At 37.2% G+C, this 23,919-nt stretch overlaps 4 protein-coding genes across 7 annotated transcripts; 2 read left to right on the top strand and 2 right to left on the bottom strand.

Moving 5' to 3' along the window:
• Positions 1 to 5: 5 nt before the first annotated feature.
• Positions 6 to 13,554, bottom strand: LOC128679097 (zinc finger protein 135-like). Of its 4 annotated transcripts, none has more exons than XM_053761109.1 (14): positions 13,179 to 13,554; positions 12,317 to 12,475; positions 11,650 to 11,835; positions 10,950 to 11,222; positions 10,066 to 10,341; positions 8,188 to 8,377; positions 7,596 to 7,773; positions 4,468 to 4,643; positions 3,881 to 4,176; positions 3,376 to 3,612; positions 2,829 to 2,909; positions 2,119 to 2,190; positions 1,773 to 1,856; positions 6 to 1,068 (listed from the first exon to the last, which is right to left on the bottom strand). In XM_053761109.1, exons 1-14 carry the CDS (start codon positions 13,308 to 13,310, stop codon positions 961 to 963), a joined length of 2,448 nt encoding a protein of 815 aa, XP_053617084.1. In that variant the 5' UTR covers positions 13,311 to 13,554; the 3' UTR covers positions 6 to 960. The 4 variants fall into 4 exon arrangements, with proteins under 4 accessions (XP_053617084.1, XP_053617086.1, XP_053617085.1 ...); XM_053761111.1 differs by having other exon boundaries at positions 2,119 to 2,184; XM_053761110.1 differs by having other exon boundaries at positions 2,829 to 2,906.
• LOC128679108 (dnaJ homolog subfamily B member 13-like) lies at positions 8,820 to 10,020 on the top strand. The gene has a single exon (XM_053761137.1). It carries the CDS (start codon positions 8,907 to 8,909, stop codon positions 9,918 to 9,920), a length of 1,014 nt encoding a protein of 337 aa, XP_053617112.1. The 5' UTR covers positions 8,820 to 8,906; the 3' UTR covers positions 9,921 to 10,020.
• A 1,013-nt stretch (positions 13,555 to 14,567) lies between the features above and the next one.
• On the top strand, positions 14,568 to 19,717 carry Gos28 (Golgi SNARE, 28 kDa). The gene is made up of 7 exons (XM_053761146.2): positions 14,568 to 14,728; positions 15,024 to 15,199; positions 15,436 to 15,525; positions 16,012 to 16,157; positions 16,742 to 16,858; positions 17,626 to 18,210; positions 18,264 to 19,717. Exons 1-6 carry the CDS (start codon positions 14,698 to 14,700, stop codon positions 17,744 to 17,746), a joined length of 681 nt encoding a protein of 226 aa, XP_053617121.1. The 5' UTR covers positions 14,568 to 14,697; the 3' UTR covers positions 17,747 to 18,210; positions 18,264 to 19,717.
• LOC128679113 (zinc finger protein 41-like) lies at positions 19,716 to 23,206 on the bottom strand. The gene is made up of 6 exons (XM_053761143.1): positions 22,948 to 23,206; positions 22,679 to 22,825; positions 22,350 to 22,451; positions 21,566 to 21,631; positions 21,267 to 21,368; positions 19,716 to 20,840 (listed from the first exon to the last, which is right to left on the bottom strand). Exons 1-6 carry the CDS (start codon positions 23,065 to 23,067, stop codon positions 20,583 to 20,585), a joined length of 795 nt encoding a protein of 264 aa, XP_053617118.1. The 5' UTR covers positions 23,068 to 23,206; the 3' UTR covers positions 19,716 to 20,582.
• Positions 23,207 to 23,919: the final 713 nt, after the last annotated feature.

Raw genomic sequence — 23,919 nt, 5'->3', positions numbered from 1 at the left:
CATGGTTATAGTTTGAATGTAATATATTATGTAATATTACTTCTATAAAAATACAGACCAACGAAAACAAAAACTATTCTAAATAAAACATACAGATGTAGATAATGCACACCAATTAAAATCCTTAATATGATCTTGAACTCTGTAAGCATAATATTCCTTTGTATTGGATAGCTATATCTACATTTTAAAGGCCAAAATTTTAAGTACTACTATGATATATCAACATCTATTAGTATTTTAGAATGATCACACATAGATATAAGAACATTACATTGAAGTGTAATGTTCATTTCTGTGAGTGGATCACACAAAATATTCTTATGTTTGCGAAAAATCCAGACTTATAGAAAAATCCTAAAACAGATTCACAAGAACTAAACCTAGTAACAAAAATATATATTCTAATAACAATAAATATATATATGTATCAGGGCTTAAAATAGCTACCTATTTACAATTGACCATTGACAATGTGAATTACGTTATAATTCGACAAGAGAATTTACCATCATAGATCTTTTACAACGCTTTTAATGCGCTCATATAAAAAGATGTGCGTATCCTAATACATAAGAAGAAACGAGACATCTTTTGTCTTCATAGATATAAAAAGACAAAAAATGTTTGTCCCTCATCTCGTGCCGGGGCCAATCTGCCACTGTGCACTAAATTAGCCAGGTTGGGCCGAGAGTTGTATGGAAATCTCAATCTCATTTGGTTACATCTCGTACGACATCTACATATAGATGGAAGCAAAGACAAAAAAAACTATAGTTTTGTTAGTCTTTGTTTATAATAATGGTGTCACGATGAATAGACTATGTTGCAGTGATTTGTCATTTTTAGCAAAACGTGTGATGCAGTAATTATATCACCACGCTACATCGGATATCCCTGGTTCGGATAGTAGTACATCGGTGTATGGTATGATGTAGCATATTGGTGTATGGCCAGGTCTCAGTGGTGTATGGTGTAGACAGCTTGCGGCGCCGTCTGCTGCTGCAGGATGATGCGGTGCGCGCCCAGCTCCCCGCCCAGCCCAGACACTGCCACTGCCGGCTGCAGCTGAAAGTCAACCTTATTAATGGAGGATACGGTACAATTTCCTGCGCCAATTCAATCGCGTTGCCGTCATTACTACAAATATAAAAAAAATATAGAAAGTACGACAATCTAAAATAAAATCATAGAGCAACACGGGTCTTCCCTTGTTGCTTTATAAAAAAAATAGAATAGAATAGAAAGAAGTTTATTCAAAAAACTACTGACACACACATAATAACCAAAAAAGAAAATTAAGATAAAAAGAATAAAACGTACAAAAAGTGATTATGGGTGTGTGTGCTGCAGTAATCTAAACAGGCCACAACTCAGTGATGTTATTACTCTAGGAGCAATACACTGATTTTCAGTAAAATATACAATAGGTGGCGAAATGGCATACTCTACCAGTCAACCATTAGATCAAACAAATAGCAAGATGTTGCCTTCATGGAATTAGTAAGTACTCCGTACAACTAAGTACTTACTTAATCCATGGGTGCCTTATTCATTATCATTAATTTTGACCCAAGTCTTATTTTTATCATTCATCAAAACTATTTTAATAAAATCACTAATTTTTATTAGAGAAATAGCTTCATATAATGAGTTATTTTAAATAAAAAAACAGCAGTGAAAAATGATAAATACATATTTTTTTCTTCCAATACATATAGTCTTACGAACAAGTGTAGTTTCAGAGAAATAAGTTGAACAAGTGAACACACCTGTAGGATGTTGGGCAACATCGTCTGACAGGAAGAAGTGGCGACGTGTAATTGTTGTTGTTGCACTTGCTGCACGCCCACCGCCTGAGAAACAGATTTCTCTATATTATTTATACCCTTCAGTTAAGATATGTTTTGTCTCGGTTTATCGACATTGTCAAACATTGTAAAGGGAAAAAAATTAAAAAATAATTGTATAAACATAATAAATTATACAATATAAACTTTCCTCAAGAATCACACCATCTATTAGTGTAAACCACATGAAAACCTGTGCAGTAGTTTTGGAGTTGATCACGAAACGTTTAAACACCCATATATGAATTTATAATTTAATTATACTTACGTGAATTTGTATCGGCTGATGTTGCGGATGTATTTGTATAGTTTGGACTTGCAGTTGCTGTGGCTGCTGTTGCTGCAACAAAAACAATTATTTTTTAAGAGACAAGCTCCCAATATTAATATTCAAACCTATTTCTCTATACCCTAGAATACTTATTCGTGGTTGAGCTTCGTGATGGCTGACTCATGTCTCAACTCGTGAACGAGTAGTGTCGGGGGGAACTGGTCAGCTCGATCTCTTATTAAAAGTCGTTTAAGCTATATTTATTTTCATCAGCCTCGATCACAATCATAATATGTTTTGACCGCATGATTAAAAGGTAAATACTTATAGCATTAATTAATATAGTTATACTACTGAGGACAAAAATAATGGTAGGCCCTTCTTAGGACCAACACCATGAGTTTCTTTCGGCATTTCTTCTCAGCAGTGGTCGTTCCGAAATGCTAGTAGTTTGTAGCTTTGGTAAATATTATTCAATTTAGAATATCACGTGACAAAGTGCCTGTGAGGGTGTAATTTCTTTTGATCTACTCACATGAAATCATTTTTAGACGTAAATTTTGTACTTCGACTTCGACGTGACGGTGGGAAAGAGAGAAGAGAGAGGAGAGAAAGAGAGAGGGAGAAACATAATATATATATTATAATTTGCCAAAATCCCTTGTTCTAATGAACATCATCACTTAGATACACAGCTTTAAACTCACCGTGTTGACTTGCTGCTGCGTTTGCTGTAGTTGTAGAGACTGGACTGACGATATAACAGGATACGAGTGTGGCGGGCCCTGCTGACAAATGCACATTGCGTTATTATTACATGTATGATGGAGAGTAATTTTAATTATTTTAGCTATTTTATTGTTGGTGAAATAGCTCGTTTTACAAAAATATCATTTTTGACACAGCTTTTATTGTTGTCAGAGAGATCTGATTGCAATCAATGCGTGAAAAAAAAAATCATGTCCGTTGAGGAGTTTCCTCGTCGGGAGCCGTTTCTGGGTACACCTTCAGGATTACCTGAACAGTTTGGATGACAATAGGCTAACGCCTATAATAATAATTCATTGTCATCCAAACTGTAACAAAGTTTTCGCAATCGATTGAAGATTTCTGCTTCAAAATGAAGCTATTACCACCCGAACATATATGTATAAGTGTAAGTGAAATAAAATCTTGTAAAAATAGGAGAACTGTGACTGGGCTCAGACGCTGAACAGCCGCAGAGGCAAAGTTTAGACGTGGCAGATGACTCACCACTCCAGAAACAGTGATCCCCTGTTGCAACTGCTGCGCGTGTATGGGCACGGCCAGCTGCTGCACGCTGCCGACCTGCAGCACCGCCTGCTGCTGCAGCTGCTGCTGCTGCTGCACCTGCACTTGCTGCACCTGTTGTACCTGCTGCATCTGCTGGTGTTGTTGCGGCACGTGTTGTTGGGTTTGTTGTTGTTGTTGTTGTTGTTGTGGTGGTTGTTGTTGTTGGGTAGGCTCGGGCTGTAAATTTTATTGTATCATTGTGATTATAAAGTGATTAGATAATTATTTTAATTTAAATTTTTAACGCGCTGAAAATACATGATGTGTTTCAGAAAAAGCAACAAAACAGAGATAGTCGTACTATGGTGGAGTTATTCAAAAAAGGGATTTCTTACTGTCATCCATCATTAGAAATATATATAATGATAATTTTTTTACTAAGTATCAAGCTTTAAGTGGGCTCGAAGAAATAGTTGGTGATGATCAAGATAATTAAATAACTTACTGGTATATGCGTTAACATGTGCTTCTTCAAGCTGTGCAAATACATATAGGTCTTGACACACACTCCACATTTGTATCTCTTTTGTGGCGGCGATTCCTGTGGACTTTGGGCCTGCGCCACTTCCATATTACCCTTCATTGGTTCTTGGTTTTCGGGTACTGGTATTTGTATTTGAAGTATCGGTTTTGGTTCCGGGTCCGATTTGATTTCTGAACTGTTTTCCGAGTTAGAAGACTCTGGGTCTTTCACTTCGTGTGTTTTCATGTGTTTTTTGTACGAACTTGATTCTATGTAGCCTGCAAAGGGAAAATATTATAGAGGGCGTCGTCCCTAGTGATTATCACCTAGAAATTATCTTTGAAAATTATCGAAATAAAAAAAAAAACTTAGGTACTTACTAGGTTTCTCGGAAATTTACTGAACAAATTTCTCGGGTATTTCCGAGAACGTTTTATGACTATATCCATAGTCATCATCATTTATCGTTAATTGCAGTATATTTCAAAACTGGCCATGTAAATATTTATATGATATTTCGCTAGATTCCAATATAAATTCGGCCATTATGCATAAAACACGAGATATACCTTTCCCGCAGACACCGCCGGCGTGGTGCCGGCGATGCACGGCGAGGCTGGAGGCGGAGCTGACCCTGTGCCCGCACGTCTCGCACGCGAACAGCTTCTCGCCCGTGTGCTTGCTGGAGTGCACGCGCAGCTCGCTGCGGGACGTGCAGCCTTTCAGGCAGATCGGACATACGAATCTGTACCAATATCAATTTTAAACTATAGGTACAAACTATGTCACCTTTGGTTCAAAGTTTCCAATTGTCTTTTAAACCAAAGGGAGGAAATTCGCGATAGGTCAACTACCTAAGTAGTTACTCATTATATGTAAGCAATTTGAAAGTAAGCCCATAAGAACATTGAGATTAGACACAGTCACTTATGGCTTTGCAAGCAACACGTTGCTTGCAACTAGCTTTTTGACAACACGTTGTCTCTGGCAGATCGGTGAAGAATGTAACGACTCTATTGTAAAAACAATTATTCAAAATTATTTGTAATGTGATGATATTCTTACAGGAGCTGATACTCCAGATCAGCTACGTTATATTTGGAACGCGATCTCCAGTGAATTTTTGCAAAAGGTTGTTTTCGCTTGTGCAAGTATAGGGTATATTATATATTATAGGGTACATTAGATATTGGTTGGCTTCCTTCTACCGATGAGTTTAACTTTCCACACGTACTAGAGCCTGAGGATAATATTACTAAGCGAAAAATGTTGTCTTCAACCTTTAAGGTGTTTGACCCTCTTGGGTAACTTTCAAATTGAACTATAAAGGCCAAAATTCTACTTCAAGAGTTGTGGAGTCGTAAAATTGACTGGGATGAACGTTTACCTCCTGAAATCGAGTCTGCATGGTTAATTTTTGCACAGGGTTCGTCTAAACTTTCATCTTTACATATCCCCAGGTACGTTTTATTAGATAATCCTACAACTGTTGAAGTGCATTGTTTTTGTGATGCCTCACAGCGCGCCTATGGTTGTTGTATCTATTTGAGATCTTCTAATGCCGAGGGTAAAGTCGTTATAAATCTATTATGCGCTAAATCGCGTGTAGCTCCACTTAAATCCACGACAATATCACGTTTAGAGCTATCCGCCGCAGTACTGGGTTCAGAACTCACCGTTACAATTACTGAGGCTCTGCGGTGCTCTATAACCCGTCATGTATATTGGACGGATTCAACCATCGTGTTAGGGTGGTTAAATTATAAATCTAAACTGAAAACTTTTGTAGCTAATAAAATAGCTACAATTCAAGATCTAACAGATCCCAAATCGTGATCATGAATCACTAATCAAAATCCAGCTGATCTTGTGTCTCGTCGAGTAGACTCAAGGTTAAGGTTTATAAATAATTGTAAAACACTTATGCCTTAACTTTCAGGTCCTCTTCAAGTTGATGGGTTAATAAATGCTCACAATTGTCTAATAAAATTAGCACAGAAAGATTCTTTCTCCAAAGAGCTGAACTTAATTAAGAACGGCAAGTCTTTAAAGTTTCCTCTTTTTTGCTTTCTCTTGATCCATTCTTGGATGAATACGTGTAGGAGGTCGACTTAACTCATCTATGTATTCCTTTGACAAGAAACACCCCATCGTGTTAAAAGGAGATCACGAGTTAACGAAATTATTATTTCGTCAGGAACACTATCGCCTACTACACGCTGGTCCTCAACTCCTTCTCGCTTCCATAAGAGAAGGTTATTGGCCGATTGGAGGGCGAAATGTTACCAGACGCACGTCGCGTGAGTGCGTGGTTTGTCGCCGTATAAAAAGCACGACATTAACTAATATTATGGGTAACTTGGCTGTGGAACGAGTGCATCCAAATTATCCATTTTGCACCACTGGTACTGACTTTGCCGGTCCGTTCTGTATAGCAGACCGTAAGGGCCGGGGAGCAAAAATTATAAAATGTTATTTATGTATTTTCGTTTGTTTTTGTTTCAAGTGTGTCCATCTTGAGGCAGAAAGTGACCTTACTATGGATGCATTTATACTAACATTGAAGCGATTTATAGCTCGTAGGGGAAAACCTAATATTATTTTTTGCGACAACGGTAGAAATTTTGTCGCAGCATCTAAAGAAATAAATATTTTTTTGAAATCCAAGTCTAATGCTACAGGTCTAGTTGATTTTGCAGCTCGCGAGGGCATCGAATTCCGCATGTCCCCGGCATACGCAAAATTAGGGAATTTTGAAGGCCTTTTTGAAGCAGGTGTCAAATCGGCCAAATTCCATTTAAATCGGGTATTAAAAAATACACATTTAACCTTCGAGGAACTATTGTCCCTATTCGATCAGGTGGAAGCCATCCTAAATTCCAGACCTTTGTGTCCATTGAACCCCTCACCTAACGATTTCTGTACTTTGACCCCAGGGCACTTTTTAATAGGTAGGCCGCTCACTTCTTTCCCATCGCCATGTCTGGAAGACCGTACTACAAACCTTGATAGATACCAAAGGATAGAGCAGGCTAGACAACATTTTTGGAGACGATGGACTACGGAGTATGTCGGAGAGCTTCAACAGCGCACTAAATGGAAAGTGCATTGCAAGGATCTGTGCCTGAATGACTTCGTCGTAATTAAGGATGACGCTGCCCCACCGCTCTGTTGGAGAGTAGGGCGCATTGCCAAGTTATACCCTGGGCCGGACGGAGTTCCAAGAGTCACTGACATCGCCACCAGCCGGGGCACCGTGAAAAGAGCAATCAACAAGATATGTGTGTTGTCCAACTCAGACAACACATAGAACTATGAAGGCAAGCTTCAGCCGGGGAGGATGTCTACGCCAGTACACCACAACACTAGGCACGTCCCGCCCGCGACCCCTCGCGCAGCAGCCAATGGCTATCGAACACGACAATATTTGATTCCTGCGCGCGCACTACAAATCTAGTTTTTTATCTATTGTTTTTTCCTGTCATTCGATTTCTGTTTTTCAAGATACCAATTTGTAAGAACAAAGAAAAATATAATTATCTAATTTTTATCTCCAATCAATAATTAATTCCGTTTTTATTCCTATTAGTTCCGTAACGAACACCTAGCTTGCAACTGTATAGTTTCCCAAGTAACCTAAAATATCACGCTGTCCTTGTCTATCTCAATATTTTTATTTTTTTAAACAGTAACACACCTCTTGTTCCCAGTATGGGTGACCATGTGATTGTTTCTCGCTGAGCTCGTGGTAAATTTGGCGTTACACAGCTTGCAACTGTATGGCTTCTCCCCCGTGTGCGTGCGCCGGTGGTAGATCAGAGCCGATTGCTGCGCGAACTTGCGCTCACAGAATTGACACTCGAATGGACGCTCGCCTGAAACAAAAAATGTTTGATATACACTATATGTAAACGGTTTGACACGACCTTTGGCACTGGCTTTTTCCTTGCGGTAATAAAAGCTCGAGTGCAATCATATACGTTAATTCGCGTCAGTATCTGTCCGAATTCGGCTTTAGTGTATAGCTGGATATTTTAAACGACAACTTTCAGATATATTCAATGGTTAATGTCAGGATTTAAATTTAAACTACCTACGTAATTGCAGCCGAAGAAAAATGTAAATCTCTCCGTGGTGGTATATTCTCTTTTACTTTTTTTACCGAAAAAATATAATTCATTGAGACTGATGTATACTTGTTGAATTTTTAGTAAAAGTATGTTGTGGAGTAATATTTTGCTGGATGGGTTGGTTGTATAAATGTTTGATAAAAATTAAGATGTGGTTACCTGTGTGGACCCTCATATGAGCGTTCAGTTTGGACACTTCATAGAACCCTTTGTTGCACACCGTGCACACGTGGTTCCGTATGCCGCGGTGCTTCTTCATGTGCTGGCAGAGCGTGGAGTGCCGGCGGAAGGTCTTGTTGCATTCTGAACATTTCAGCGGTTTCTCGCCTGTGTGGAGCCGGAAATGGACCTGGTGTTAGACAGAGTCAACTATAGATCATGGCTGTATATACTCTATGTATATAAGAAATACATGGGCAGATACGCTTGTAGTATTAAAGTCGCCATTTATATATAAATACTTATGTTTTTACTTAGAAAACATAATTTCGTGATAAAAAGTACTTTATGTTAATAGTTCAGGTTATATTCTACCCGTGTACCAAATTTCATAACAATCTGTCCAGTAGATTCGCGTGAAAGACAACACACATACATCCTCACAAACTTTCGCATTTATAATATTATTAAGATGTATGAAATATTACATTGAACTACAAAACCGTGCCGACGCCACAATATTTACAAGATAAATGTCTGTGGCCGCCGCGGATATACGTTGATCTGTGAGAAAAAAGGTTGAATAGTCGATTGAAAGCTTCAACATTTATAACAATCAAAAAGACACTAGCACAATGACATGACTTTGCCAATGTCAACAGTGCCATATACCATCGAATTTTTACATTTTATAAAAGCAACTTTTATCAATTAACAAAATGGGCTTCGATTACTACGGGATACTGGGCGTCAAGCGCAACTGCGCTCAAATCGAAGTGAAGAAGGCGTACCGTCGTCTCGCGCTCAAATACAACCCGGAGCGCCACGACAATGACGAAAACATGAAGAGGATATTCGCCCTCATCGGAGAGGCTTATGAAGTCCTGGTAGACCATCAAAGACGAGCTGTCTACGACCAATACGGAGAGGAAGGCCTCAAACGTGGGGTCCCTGGACCCAAGGAGTACATACAACCTTACGCTTACCATCAGGAACCATTAAGGACCTTCCACGAATTCTTTGGCACCGCTAACCCTTATGCCGACTTGCTGGATTATTACGAAAACCCACCACCCATGTTCGATTCGCCTTTAGGCAAAGGGTACAAAGAGAAAGACCCGACAATAGTGCGTCCGCTCGCCTTGTCTCTCGAAGAAATTTACAGAGGCGGTTTGAAGAAGATGAAGATCCAACGATTGGTTTTTACTGACGAGACTTGTTCGGAGCTAAAACTGAGAGAGAAGGTACTCTCTATACCGATCAAGCCGGGAATGTATCCCAACACAGAGATTAAGTTCAAAGAGGAAGGCGACCAGGGCCCTACTAGGATTCCTGCCGACGTTATATTCATAACAGAGGATCGACCGCATGAGACTTATGTGAGATCAGGTCTGAGCGATCTATTGTATGTGCACAAAGTAACATTAGAGGAGGCACTGTGCGGTCTAATGATAGTGTTGAAGACTTTGGACGATAGGACCCTTAGAATCAAAATAGATGAAGTTATTCACCCAACATATGAGAAGGTGATCGAAGAGGAAGGCTTCCCAGTACCGCAGTGTCCTTGGAAAGCGCGGGGCAATTTGATCATCAGATTTACTGTGACGTTCCCTGAATACTTGTCAACGAAAACTAAGACTGCCTTCGAAGAAGCGTTTAGAGTGAAGGACGAGGAAGATGAAAGATTCGAGAAATTACCGTGCGGTACTATATCTGTGTCTTCTGTTATTTAATTTTAATATTGGTCTATATATACAATTTGAATTTGAAAAAGCAAAAATTTAACAGTTACAAAATAAAGAACTAATACAATTTAAAAATGAGTGAATGTACGAATGATGTTTTGGATTTAACATGTTAAATTAAAAGCATCGTTACCTTCAAATCGGTGGGGTTATAGAAGCTCTTGTTGCACGTGGAGCAGACGTAGGGTCTCTCTCCCCTGTGCCTGGCCATGTGGGACCTCAGGGCGTAGCCGCTGAAGAACCTCTTCTCGCAAACGGTGCACTGGTGCGTCTTTTGTTCGAAGTGCGTCTGCCTGTGGCGGTAGAGCAGCGTCTTGGTGGGGAAGGTGCGCTGGCAGACGGAGCAGGTGGGCTGCTTGGGCGGGCGCTCCTCGTGCGTGCGCATGTGCATCTTGAGCATGCCGGGACCCTGACATACAGACATACAACTATTTTATAGCTAGTTTTATTTGTATTAACACTTCCACGCGCGCGACTGTTAAGTGAAGTGTTAACGAGGGCCATCGATTGAATCTCGTCGGTGGTAGTCTGGGATCTAAAAAAAGTATGGGCAGCTGCTTCTCCCGTGATTATTGTTAAAGTTAATTAAGTCCTATATAGTAGATACTACGTAGGACTTTATCAACCTATCACTATTTCATATTGGAGTTTTGAAACTCTCTTTCTACCCGTAAGGTAAATGATAAAGATCTGTATCCATTGATAGATTTAATCGATTAGAGTCTTCTTCTTCTTATCGACTTGACCAATTGGTCAGTGGACTATTATTACAGTAGTTTCGTCCAGTAAAGTTACCCATAACTAACGCACGACCAAAGTTTAACCTTGATAAAAGTTAGATAGGGGAAAATAGACAACAACTTTTAAAGTCAAGTATGATGTGATTAGATATTAAGTGGGTAAAGTCATCAAAAGTAACATAATACTTTATTACATAACTTTCGATGACTTAACATAGCAATAGAAGAGTTAATCTGTGCTCTGACATCTCCGATCTTAGATATATTTTTTTCTTACCTTAAAAGTCCTCTCACAAATCGGGCACATAGGCGGCTTCTTGCAATTAGCCTTAATCCAGTTGGAGTGGGAGCGCATGTGTTGTTTCAGGAACCTTGCGTTTTTGAACTCCTTGTGGCAGAGGTTACAGACGTGACGGCCAGGGGTCACCGACGACGACGCTTGGAAGACAACTAGTTGTAGGTAGCTCTCTTCGTCTGAGTTTAGCGCTTCTTCGCCTTTTGTGTTTGAAGCTACCTGCTCTGTCTGTGGTTGGGGCTCGCTTTGCGGACGCTGCGGGAAATATTTAAGACAATATTTTAAATTATTAAGATGACAAAAGTAAATCTTAAGGGCTTACTATCATCTCTTTAAATGATACATCACAAATTCAACACACAAGTGTCTGCATCACAAATTGGTATCATCAAGTTTTTTTTTTATTATTATTTGGAATTATTAAAAACTAACAGCCATACATACATTATACTGATACAAAATTAGAAACTTCGGCAATATAAAGACCCTCCATTAATAGCATTAGTATTAAAAATGTGCCTACTAATGAGATTAATTCCTAAACCAGCGGGTTTAGGAATTAATACAATGCATTTGAATCGTTTCGTAAAAGTTGATGGTACTAGTTAGGACTGCTGTATTAATTATAGCATGTTATTCATAGTTCCTTATTAGGTATAGAATGTTTTAAAAATTTCGTTACCTTAACTTCCTCAACATTGTCCGTATTCAACGGATCTTTAGGACTGCATTGTTCAGGAGCCGGTGCGGTCGTCGGCGGTGTGTCGAAGAAACTCTCCAACATCTGACCAGCGTTGTGGACGATCGGGACCTCCATGTACTGGATGTAAGCGGGCTCTGGGCAGCTCATATTGAGCATTTTCTCTTTCTGGAAAAATATATCGTTCTTTCTTATCGATTGTGTGGTCTTATCGAAGTGTTATTGCGCTTCATCATTGTATTCATTTTTAGTTTGTCATTGTGTTATTCGTCAGATTTTATTTCTTAAGGCTATCTAACATAAGTTTTTCGAATATCGCCATATATTGAACCACTGCCCCTATCGATGATGCGTGGTTCAACTGATTGGACGAAGCGATTGGACCAGGACCATGCCATGATATTTAGTGGCAGTATGAGCCATACTTGCATTTGGGCTGTGACGCTGCGTTACGCGGGGTCAGCCATAGTGAAAATATAGCACCGGGAGATCTGGTGCACCCATTGCAGCGGCTATGACTACCAGACTTCAACTCTCCTTGGGAATGCTATTGTTACCTGTCAGTTTGCCCTGGCTGTAAATCATCCTCGCGAGGATACGGAGTAGTCCTACACTAGGGCGGAACCATAATCATAATCGATTGATTTACCGATTCCCTCTCCACCTTGACCATCTCCGCCCGCACCCTGGCAAGTTCGCGCAGTGTGACGTCATTCCTCTCCACCATATCTTTGAAGGCATTGCACCGGGAGATCTGGTGCACGCATTGCAGGCACAGCTGTGGAGGCAGCCCATCGCCAACGGACACCTAAAATAAAATAATATCTAGTTACTTAAGTAGGTAAATAAAATTCTAATCCAAACTGCAAATATTATCTTATTATTTTCGATGATTTTCAACTATAGGTAGTCAATTATTAGTATCGTCGACGTCGCGCGTCGTTATGATTACGCACGATTAAGTTGTGTCGAGATAAGTTTTAAAGGTCGATTAGAGATAGGTGTGTGGTACTACCTATTTATTTAATAGGTACCTATACAAAAGTGAATTTCTAGTACTAAATAATTAAAATCCACATATATAAAAACAATGTTTTAAAATCTGTGTTAAAATTGCCGATTTGCCGTGTTTTTATGAAAGAAATTCTATCATTTTCGTCACTTTTTTAACTTTCGAAGGCAAGATGATGAAAGTTTCTGAAATAATGCCGTGAATTTAAACCTTATAATACCTACAATTTACTACCCATCTCGGTCGTTCCCATTGTCAATTTTTATCAATCAGTGTTCGAAATGTTACAGTAGACAAAAAGAGACAGATAGACTTCTCCGTCCAATTTCGAGAATACGCACTATAGGAATCTCGAAATCCCAATGAATTCTAAATAAGATGGCGGTACGTGACCTCGACCGTCATCGTCACGCATGCTCTTCTCCACCATAAGGAGAGAAAGTGACAACAATAGGACATGATAAATTCCAAAAATAGTATCTGATATCTGATAACTTACTTGCACTTTTGATATACCCATCAGCATCGTTGCTGTTAATTGTTCAAAAAGGGGCCGCATGTCTTTTTTTACTTCCAAACATGCTCGGCATATTTTATCAAACTTCAAGTTTTGCAATTTCGCAGTAGCCATTTTGAAATGCAGTTATCGAGCTCGTTTTGTCCTTGTTGTACGGTATTACATATAACTCACATATGCAGAACACATAATTTATTGCGACAAATTTATTTCAGGAAACTCATAATTTGTTATTTAAACACATTGAGAAAATAGCTACACTTATTATTCAGCAGAAAACTATAAATTATCGCTTCACTTTCCACCAATACTTGCGAAACCAAAGAAGGAAAGAAACACTCTGCCTGCTGACGAATGACGAAATGGGTGTGGATACAAGGACGCTTGTCCGTGCGTGAGCGAGAATACACGAGTCTTCTAACTACGAGAAACCTAAGTGCGAAAGAGATGGATAACTGTTAAATATGTTCAATAAAAAACTATTATAGATGCATGAGTAAATGAGATAACGTCATAAATTTCATACGATTTTCCCTATTGGAAAATAAAATATTTTTTGTACTATACTAATGAATAGCTATTTGTATTAATGTAAATATCTAAATCATTTTAAAATTCGATAAATGTAGCTATGCGGCTATTTTATGCCCGTTTTGTCTTGCAAAACCCCACTACTGCATACATAGCCTATCCTTGTCTGGCGCTAATGTAAATACTGTTGTGAAAAAGAGATCCCAAAATTTGTTGGTAATGATTAGATTGCGTTAGCGATCAGCGAAGAGCCGAAGAAGCATATTTGGTTCGTGCCCATACCAAGTTACGGTCTAATTAGTTTATTAAAAATACCTATATCCATATTTAGGTACATATATGTATAATATAAGTAATGTTTTTATATCTGTGAATATAATGAACAAAACAATAACTCAGGCAATAGCAAACCACTTCAACTATTATTTATTGCCCTGGAATTCGTTGGCCTACCTACTGAATTAATAATACTGATTGAAATGCATTCGGTTTTATAATTTTTACAAAAAAAAAATTAGATAGTATTAAATTACTATAATAATGAGCTATGTGAATGGTATTCCTGTCATAAAATAAATAAAGCAACTATGTTTTGTTACTATCGCAATTTATAAAATCTGGCGTTGACAGAACGAGACAACTGTACTACGACTTCATCTTTACATATGCTTTATATATTTTTTTCAGAACAAAATAATAACCGAATCATATAAGCAATAGTAAACAGTAAATATACTATGTTGATATGCCGACGCCTCGATGTGTACAACAAAGTTAGGTACCTACCTATGTATAAGAAACCTTGAAACGGAATGTGTGCGTCACTGTCAATTGTGTCTGTCAGTGCAGTTTTATTTGTCATTCATGATTTCAATTCCTTTGATTGATGGATAAATATTTACTGAAAGTCTGTACTGAAAATTTAATAATTTTCGTGTTTTGTAAAACTAACACCTCATAAATTCAGGAAATGACTGCTCTGGGAGGTTTGTCTTGGGAGGGTACGTAATAATTTACTTCTGTATAAATTATTGTACCGGTTGAGATGAGACTATATTGTGACGTAGCATTCATTGTACTGCTGTAAAATTCTATGAAAGCTTATTTTCAAATAATTTCTTATTTATTTCTCCGATAAAACTTACCATGTACTTTAAACAATAGTAGTACCTACATAGAACCACTATTCCTATACCTTGAAAAGTTCCTTGTTTTTGTAGTAGGTATCGTCACACACTTCCAAACTTTTATATTTATAATATTCGCAGGCAAATTTTTGATCAATCATTATTTCAGAAACGCGAAAGCAAGCACGACATCTCGAAAATGACATTGACATGAAGTTAGTTGCATTTAGCAAGCTCGGAATTAGTCCTGCAACAACTAATCTGAGTGCGGAGAGTGTCCCTCTCATCAACAGTGAAGATATGTTCGATACCATGTCTATGGAACTACAGCAGTTGTTAAATAAGGTAATCTTTTACTAAATGGCTCCTCTACTGTGAGAATTTTAAAAGTCTGTACTTGCCTATATTTTCTTAATTCCATTCAGAGGTTTTCACATTAAAATGTAACAGATTTTGTAATATTATATGGCATGTTATCATATGTGTGTAATAACTAAAACATTTCAACACACTCAAATGTTAAAAGCCATATAAATAATGTAAAAGAGCAATTGTGTTAATTATTATCATATGGTTTTTAGCTTTCATCAATAAATGACAAAATGGCAGACCTGGCGCCGAGTGGAGCAGCTACAATGCACACTATTAAAAGACATAGAGAAATACTTATGGTAAGCCATCCGTACTTCCATTCTGCACCATTCCATAAACAACAGCTAGATTGTATGGCCTTTTTTCTCGACAACCTCGGTGGCGCAGTGGTAAGGTTCTTGCCACTGAACCGAGAGGTCCCGGGTTCGATCCCCGGTCGGGTCATGATGAAAAATGATCTTTTTCTGATTGGCTCGGGTCTTGAATGTTTATCTATATATGTATTTATTATAAAATATAGTATCATTGAGTTAGTATCCCATAATACAAGTCTCGAACTTACTTTGGGGCTAGCTCAATCTATATGATTTGTCCTAATATATTTATTTATTATTTTTTCTATTGCTATCTGTCAATAGTTTAACAACACTGATTTCAACCACATAGGGCTTAGGCTGTTATGTTAGTAGTAGTATAGTGAATTCAAATTGTTATGAAAATTGGTATAGCAATTACGCCTTACGCATTAAAGAAATGGGATTCACATTCAAGATTTGAATACCCAGGACTACCAACAAGAGTTCACGAAGACATCAGCGCGCTTGAACGCCCGGCGTGAGCGTGAGGAGCTTCTGCGAGGAAGCAGTCCGCCCCCATCCGCCGGCCTCAGCCGCCGCGACCAGTACAGCAAGGAGGCGAACCACGCGCACAGGTACCTATATAACAGAGGGCGAAGTGCGGATTTGCATTTCACTTGTCACTATCGAATAGATACGAAGTGCACTGTGATTGGTTAGCTGCATCTCACTGCGAATCGACTCGATGGTGAGATGTAAACAGCAACAGATTTTTTGTTTTTGTTTGTCTATTCGAATTTCGAACGTATTCAGCAGAGCATTCGTTAGGGTCGGAGAGGTGTGGGTTGGGAGGGCCGATCCCAACGCAAGATATGAACATGACGCGTTCGGTGATAAATCTAGGGTTGTAACTTTTGGCAAATAAAATTAATCAATACAGATACAGTATTAAGTGTTTTTATTTTGCGACAACCCTGACTGCATTGTTACCGCTGGCGGCTGTTTCGCCTTTGCTCGCCTATAACTGTATGAATCTCGTTAAATTGCGAGAACTCTTCCACAGTTTACTGCACGGAAATGATATTTTTTTGTCACGTGTTGAATGCGACTACATCTCCCTGACAACAATAAATGCTTGTGTCAAATATTAAATGTTCGCAAAGTCGTTTGTGATGACGAAAATAAATAATAATAAATACGATGGTATTTAACGTTTCAGTTCACACATCCTAGTGGACGAACAGATAAACATAGCGATGGAGGCGCGCGACCACCTCACCTCACAACGGCAGACATTCAAACGGATGCAGACGAGGTTCAATGATATCACTAACAGGTAATAATTACAATCCTACTTCTCCCTCTCATTCTCGCGTGTTCTTGCATCAGCGGCTGTGATGCCTGAAGTCCGCGTAAGAAGACGGGCAAAATATAAAGATATCATTATACTGCATACGTATCAGCTCACGTTTTCTGCACCAAATATGTAAATGCGATGCGGGGATATATTGATTTCTAATGTTTAAAAATTTAGAACTGAGATAAAAAAAAATTAAGCCCGGCTTGGGGTAAATTTCTATGAAATCTGGAGGTAGTGTAATTACAGTAGCTTATAACACTATGCCATATAGTAGGCAAGGCGCGTGTGATACCTCTGTTGCAGGCGTCCATAGGCCGCAGTGACCACTTCCCATTAGGTCTGCCAAGAAACATACAAACACGTAGCATCGTTACTAACGTCCACATGCTATCTCTTTTTCACATAGCGTGTACGCATCGTCAAAATCAAATCATTTATTCAGAAATTAGGCCTTCACAGGCACTTTTTCACGTCATATTCTAAAAAAGTGTAAAAAAGGAGTGTACACAATGACTGAATGAAGGTGTTTTATGTTTACACTGAAGATGATATTTAGTGTTGTGAGTGTTTAGCTATATAAGTATTAGTAAACTAGTTATAAGTTTAAATGGAATTCTAATACAATGTCACATTTTATGAATAAACCAAATGAAATATCATTGTAGCTCCCCAAGTGACGTCCTTGTTGCTTGGAAGTGTAAAACACATTATATACATTAAATGTTTAAAATTTAATTTTCCAGATTCCCAATGTTAAATAGTTTAATTTACCGGATAAACGCGCGCAAACGCCGCGACTCCCTCATCGTCGGTGTCGTGGTCGCGATCTGCACCTTCCTGCTGCTGCTCTACGCATTCCATTAATTCGACGTAGCTATATAGTGATAGGACAAGAGATTTATCTATCATCCATGCTAATATATATTAGCCCGCGGCTCCGCTCGCGTCAAATTAGGCAGCAGTTATTTTTCCGTGACGAAAGTTGCTTTGTGTTTCAAACTATATGTAGGTATCTAAAATTTCAAGATTGGTTGAGCAGATAAAGCCTGCTTGGTAAATCGAAATGAAAATGCGCTTAGATCACAATTCGAGATTTGTGTACTCTAAGTGTTGAATCGAAATGAAAACGTTATTTACAAAATGTATGTAGAGGCACACGAACTGGTTTTCATAAAATTTAAAAAATACCAAGATTACAAGCCCTGCCGATAAACCGATTTTTGTTTAAATTTGGTATACATTCCCGCAGCTCCCCCCGCGGTTTCGCCTCGAGTCATTATACCTAATTTTATAATGACTCGAGGTCAAACGATTTTTGTTTAAATTTGGTATACATTGTATAATGTATACCAAATTTACACAAAAATCGTTTGACCTCGAGTGATCTTTATACCGTGACTGATCATAATACATTATACAATGTATACCAAATTTAAATAAAAATCGTTCGACCTCGAGTCATTATAAAATTAGGTATAATGACTCGAGGCCAAACCGCGGGGGGAGCTGCGGGCAACTGCCAGTTAGTCTCTTATTCTGTCGCTTTTCTATTTGTTTTAAGTCCTATCTATATAACGTATTATGTTGTAAAAGGTCGATAAAATATAATTTTGCTATGTTTGAGGTCCGGAAAAGACTGTTTTCTATCAGAGCTTACTATATTTTGGCAAAGTAATTTTAAGCAAAGATATCTTAATTGTTTCTGTATTCCTATCCTATAATAAATACATAAATGGGTACACAACACAGAATTTTATCCTCTTTATTATTCGAAAAAAGTTAAAGTATACTTTATGCTAAAGTGTTTTTGTCACTATCGCACTTTATAACCACAGAAGATTTCAATTGACAGAAAGAGACAAAACATACTTTGGCCTAAAGTATGTTTTAAGCTCTTTTTATGTACAATTAGCTTTTACCCGCGGCTTTGCCCGCGTGATTGTCACTGCGAAAACGGAACAGACATGACTTGCATACAAACTAGTCAAGTGGGAGTTGTTTTTTAAAAAATGTTGCCTATGTTTGAATGGTGGAATGGTAACTACATGCATAACTAAAAATTCATAAAGATCAGTCCAGTAGGGGTTTAGACATGAAAGCGGGACAGCAGACAGACTTTTCGCATTTATAATATTAGTATGGACTAGCGGCCCGTCCCGGCTTCGCTCGGGTAAACACATAATAAGTTATACCCCTAAAACCTTCCTCAGGAATCACTCTATCCATTGGTGAAAACCGCATGAAAATATGTGCAGTAGTTTTGAGTTCGACGCGGACAGATAGAGGACTTTGTTTTATAATATGTATATATGGATAAGAATTTTCATGTAATCCACCTATAATATCAGTGTGTGTAGACAGATAAGGGAGAGAATCTGGGACGTCTATGCTTAGAATTACTTTGGAATATTTGGTAGAAAATAGTTGTAGTTTGTTCAAAATGTCACAGACCGCCTTATTTATTATATTTGCATTTATGCTGTGATATTGTATGTATTGAAGGAATTAACTCGCATATTATATTTTAACTACCTATGCTTTATTACTTTCAAATCAATCTATGGAGACAATATAGGTCCGTAAAAAATGTTTTATACTGTTTATCAAATATCTATTGAAGTGGTTACCGGCCGCCATGTTGCGTTGTTGTTAGTTTTGTCTCCATACTTAATTTATGAATTGCTTTTTATCTTATATGTGTTTTATAACAGGTCGACTATGTACAGTTTAGAATTTATGTATTGTATGTAAATAAAGGCGATGCGCCTAGGAGTTTTGGGATCATAGATATATAACTTATATAATAACTTGCAATAAATAAAAATGTCTGACATATTTTGTAGTTTTCTTTTAATATAAACAAGTTATGTACTTGGGGATAGTTCAATATGAATGTAAATAAATACTACATATCAATCATATACAAAACAATCACATACATGTACAGTACATTTCTTGGACTACCTCGCCTTGAAACACATTTCTTTTGGCAGAATATATTACAATATAATCGCTAAAATTTATCGACAACAAATAAATTACCTTAAGCATTTTATTGGTACAAATCCATTTTAGCATTAAAATTTCCTACAATATCTGACTATAGCTCAAAGATTTGCTATTGGTACAAAGATTTTGATTTGTAGGTTTCATTACAAAGAATCTAAAACTACAAAGTCTGCTTCAAAATCAAGTTAATAAATGTACTGAGTACAAACAGTAGATATGACAGTATATTATTGCGTATATTTGTATTCCTTAGCCTAAGCTAGTATATGTACATAACATATGATATATTTATATCTTGGGTCATCTCAATTTTACGAACAAGAAAGTGTTCCAAAAAGGATTGTAAATAAATATAAAATATGTAATATTGTATTGTAATTTCCTTTCATGTGCATTGTGGAAGGAAACAACTAGGATACTCTCTTGATTATTGTGAGAATTGTCTTAATAGATGTTTCAATACATACTTGATTTTGTTTTACATACAGAATTTATCAAGTTCACTATCATTGGCGCCCAACGTGGGGCCCAAAATACTATACACTGATAGTCGACTCTGTCTCACAGATCCACATTGGGCTTGCACGGTGGGTCATGGCCAATCCTCCCTTCTGGTCCATAAAGAAGGCCAGTGCCCCAGCAGTGGGGACGTTATTTTTAATACATAGTAGTTTTAATGTAGTTGTGTAGGCTATGTCGACTGTTGGCTATCTACTAAATCTTTATGGACAGTTTTCATATGGGATTTCAAAGTGCTATTCTGTGTGAAGCTTTGACTGCAGACAGAGCAATGGTAGGGTTTGACTCCAGTGTGTATCCTGAGGTGCCTCTCCAAGTCTCCTTTAGTGGCAAACTTCTTCCCGCAGTCCAGGGGGCACACAACTGTCTTGTTGTGGAAACGGCGATGCAAGTACAACTTTTTCCATTTGTCAAAAACTTTGTCACAAATCTGTAAGAATAATATGAGGCCAATGTTATTTGAGTGGTCTTGCTGAAGTCTACCTTTTTGTAGCTTACTTAATAATATATTGTTTTTAATGAATTGTCTATACAAAATTACATATTTTTTTTGCAAAAGCACTTTTTTTCTTCTAGTGTGCGTTATTGTGAGTTTTCTAAATAACTCCGTCTGAATGCCACCGGGCGACAATATTTCAAAGACAGTTGTTGTTTACACAGAATATAGTGATCTTATAGTTCTGTCATTTCGGAAAATCCTGCGAAGTTTTAGTGCATTATTCAATAATAGACCCCTATATTCAATAATAGACCTATACATATCAAATTTCAGCATTTTAAATCCATAACTTTTGAGTGTATTTTGGCTGTTAACTAAAAAATTATCAGTCTTTAAAATATAAAAAGTTACACTCACTTCACATTTTAATTCCTCATTGTCCTTAAAATCACTCTTCCTTTTTAAATTTGTAGTTTGTGAAAGTTTTGACTTTTTATCTTGTGCCTTGGTAGAAGATGTCTGAAAAGAAAATATTTTATTGATCTCATGATAAATTTTCTTCTTTATTGAAAAATAAAGTTCTTTTCTTCATTTTTCTACAAATCGGACACAAAGTTTTTGTTTGATTTTTTTCTTTTTATATCTATAACATCTTCAGTCATCATTGGCTTCTTTTGTCTGTGGAAGTGTTATTAAATAAATATTCTTGGACTTACCACTGTCTGAGATTCAAACAAATCCATTCGTACTTTGATGACTTGTTCAGTTTTCTTAGATGATTCCTGAAATTTGTGTAGTCTTTAAAATACCATAATGCACATAATTCTATGATATGCCAGAATGACAGAGTGGAAAAAATGCTACTATAGAGAGGTGAAGTGTGCTGTGCGTGACACTCAATCATGGCTTAGCACCAGAGTGAAGTGGTAAAGTTGGTGTCAGCCAATAATATTTGATTTTGAAAATTATAATGACATCTCATTATAAAGTTCAAAATTATTTTAAAAAGCATGTGTGACATGTATAATCACATTTAAATGGTCTTGCATTAAAATATTTCGCCAGAATTTTATAGTTGTAGCCTCTATAGAAGTGCTCACTTATTAAATTGTATATTTGATGTCACTATAAAATTGTTTATTTGGTACATTACAAACATAAATTTGTTAGCTATCCAACCAAACCACTTTTCTTGTGAAACAACAAACAACACTTCTGCAGTTCAAAAGTGAACTTTCATTCTAATGTCAGCAGCTAAAAGTATAGCTTTTGTTTGTGCACAACTTTGTACATGAGTAAAAGCTGGCATCGTTTTCAGGAAACAGGTGCACATGCTCTTTGGTATGTAGCTTCTGTGGGTACAGACCATCTACTAGCAGTTTTGGCTGTGTGTTGTCCTTCAGTCAGCAACGGAAGAGTTTTATATATAAAATTAATGATGATATCTTGGTGTGAAATCAACAAAAAAAAGAAAACTAATGCAAACATAGCTTGACTCACCTTTTCTTTTTCTTTATTTTGGTCTTTTTCCTGCATTGTTTCATTTGGTGATTCAACAATCACAAGTCTGTCTGATTCATTATCATCATCATCATCAGAATCCTAAATTAAGTTAGAATAACAAAGGAATGAATAGCTAAGGAAATCATTAAAATAGGAATATAATCACTTTTATAACATTACTTTGCATGGCACTCAACATGAGTTGAGTGTAATATACATGGAATGAGTATGTACCATGGAATTACTTATACAGAGTACCTATATCTACTAGTTCCATGTTAATATATTTTTAAATGTAAATACAAAATAAAAAAACTATTACATACCTCATTGTTATCAAAGGAGTTGCCACCAAACAGAGATTTCAGATGTGTATCATTCTTTGTGGCGAGTATTCTCAGTTCTTTTGCAATATTTATGATCTTAAAACATTTGGAACAAATTTTCTGTGGCAAGTTGTCCGATTGTTTAACCTAAAAGTAGTTTATATTATTAGACATTAGTCCAATAGAAACAGATTTCTCTATGCGATGTGATTATTGTAACTTTACACCTTTATGGAGTCAGTTTTCAGAGAGCGGTATTTTAAACTTACTTTGATTCCAGTGTACGATAAAATGTCTTGTTCCAATCCATCCTCTTGAAATATGTGTTGAGTTCCAGCTCTATCGAGACACAGTCTACATTTTTCATAAAATAATATCAGAGCTTCCATTTTCTATGTGATATGATATGAAATTTCAATTAATTATTAGTAGGTAGGTACAAATTACAGCATAGGCACAAAAACAAATCACAATAAATTTATTATGATAGGTTTTGGCTTTGACCATGTTGCTGTCAGACTTGTTGTCAAATTTTGACATTGACAACTTTTTTATATTATTACACATTGGGCCAAAGTGTCGTATTGGGTGGACCGATAATGTAAAACCATGGATTTAGTAAGCACTTTGGAGTACCTACTAATTCCATGTGTAAAATATTGATTTCGCTTGGGTAAGATCTTAATGAATTATGTATACAAAAATCACTCCGGTAGTTTTTGAGTTTATCGAGTTCATACAGACAGACGCGAACAACAATAAAACTTCTTATCATGGAATTAGTAGGTACTCCACGCGGAGTATTGGTCACTGGGCGACTGACCGTCTGACTGAGCAACACGAAAGTTCAAAAGTAGTGAGACTTCTTTTTATAATTTGTAAGGATTTTAAATTTACTGTACTGCAGATATGGTTGCATTATGTTTCATCAGCGCTATTTCATATTCTTCTTATATTATTCATTCATCAGGGCTGTGGTCGTGGCCATTATATGAAAGGTGAATATCGAGATTTTACAACAGACATAAATGCATAGTTTAAGCATGCTTATGAGTATATGTCTGTTTACTCTCATGTTCCATCCAAAGGATCCCTAAACACTGCAGCATATCTACTATTATGATCTCTCTGGATTTCCTTCAGGTATTTGAAAATTTATATAGATACCTCCCTGCCTGGCTATTCGAACGGTTCCTCATAGTTTCATTTAGGTATTTCATAATATTATTTCATAGTTTTGG

Source organism: Plodia interpunctella, chromosome 21, assembly GCF_027563975.2.
Source record: "Plodia interpunctella isolate USDA-ARS_2022_Savannah chromosome 21, ilPloInte3.2, whole genome shotgun sequence".
NCBI classification, from domain to species: domain Eukaryota; kingdom Metazoa; phylum Arthropoda; class Insecta; order Lepidoptera; family Pyralidae; genus Plodia; species Plodia interpunctella.
Note: the sequence above shows the minus strand (reverse complement) of the source record. Positions and strands in the feature narration are given on the sequence as shown.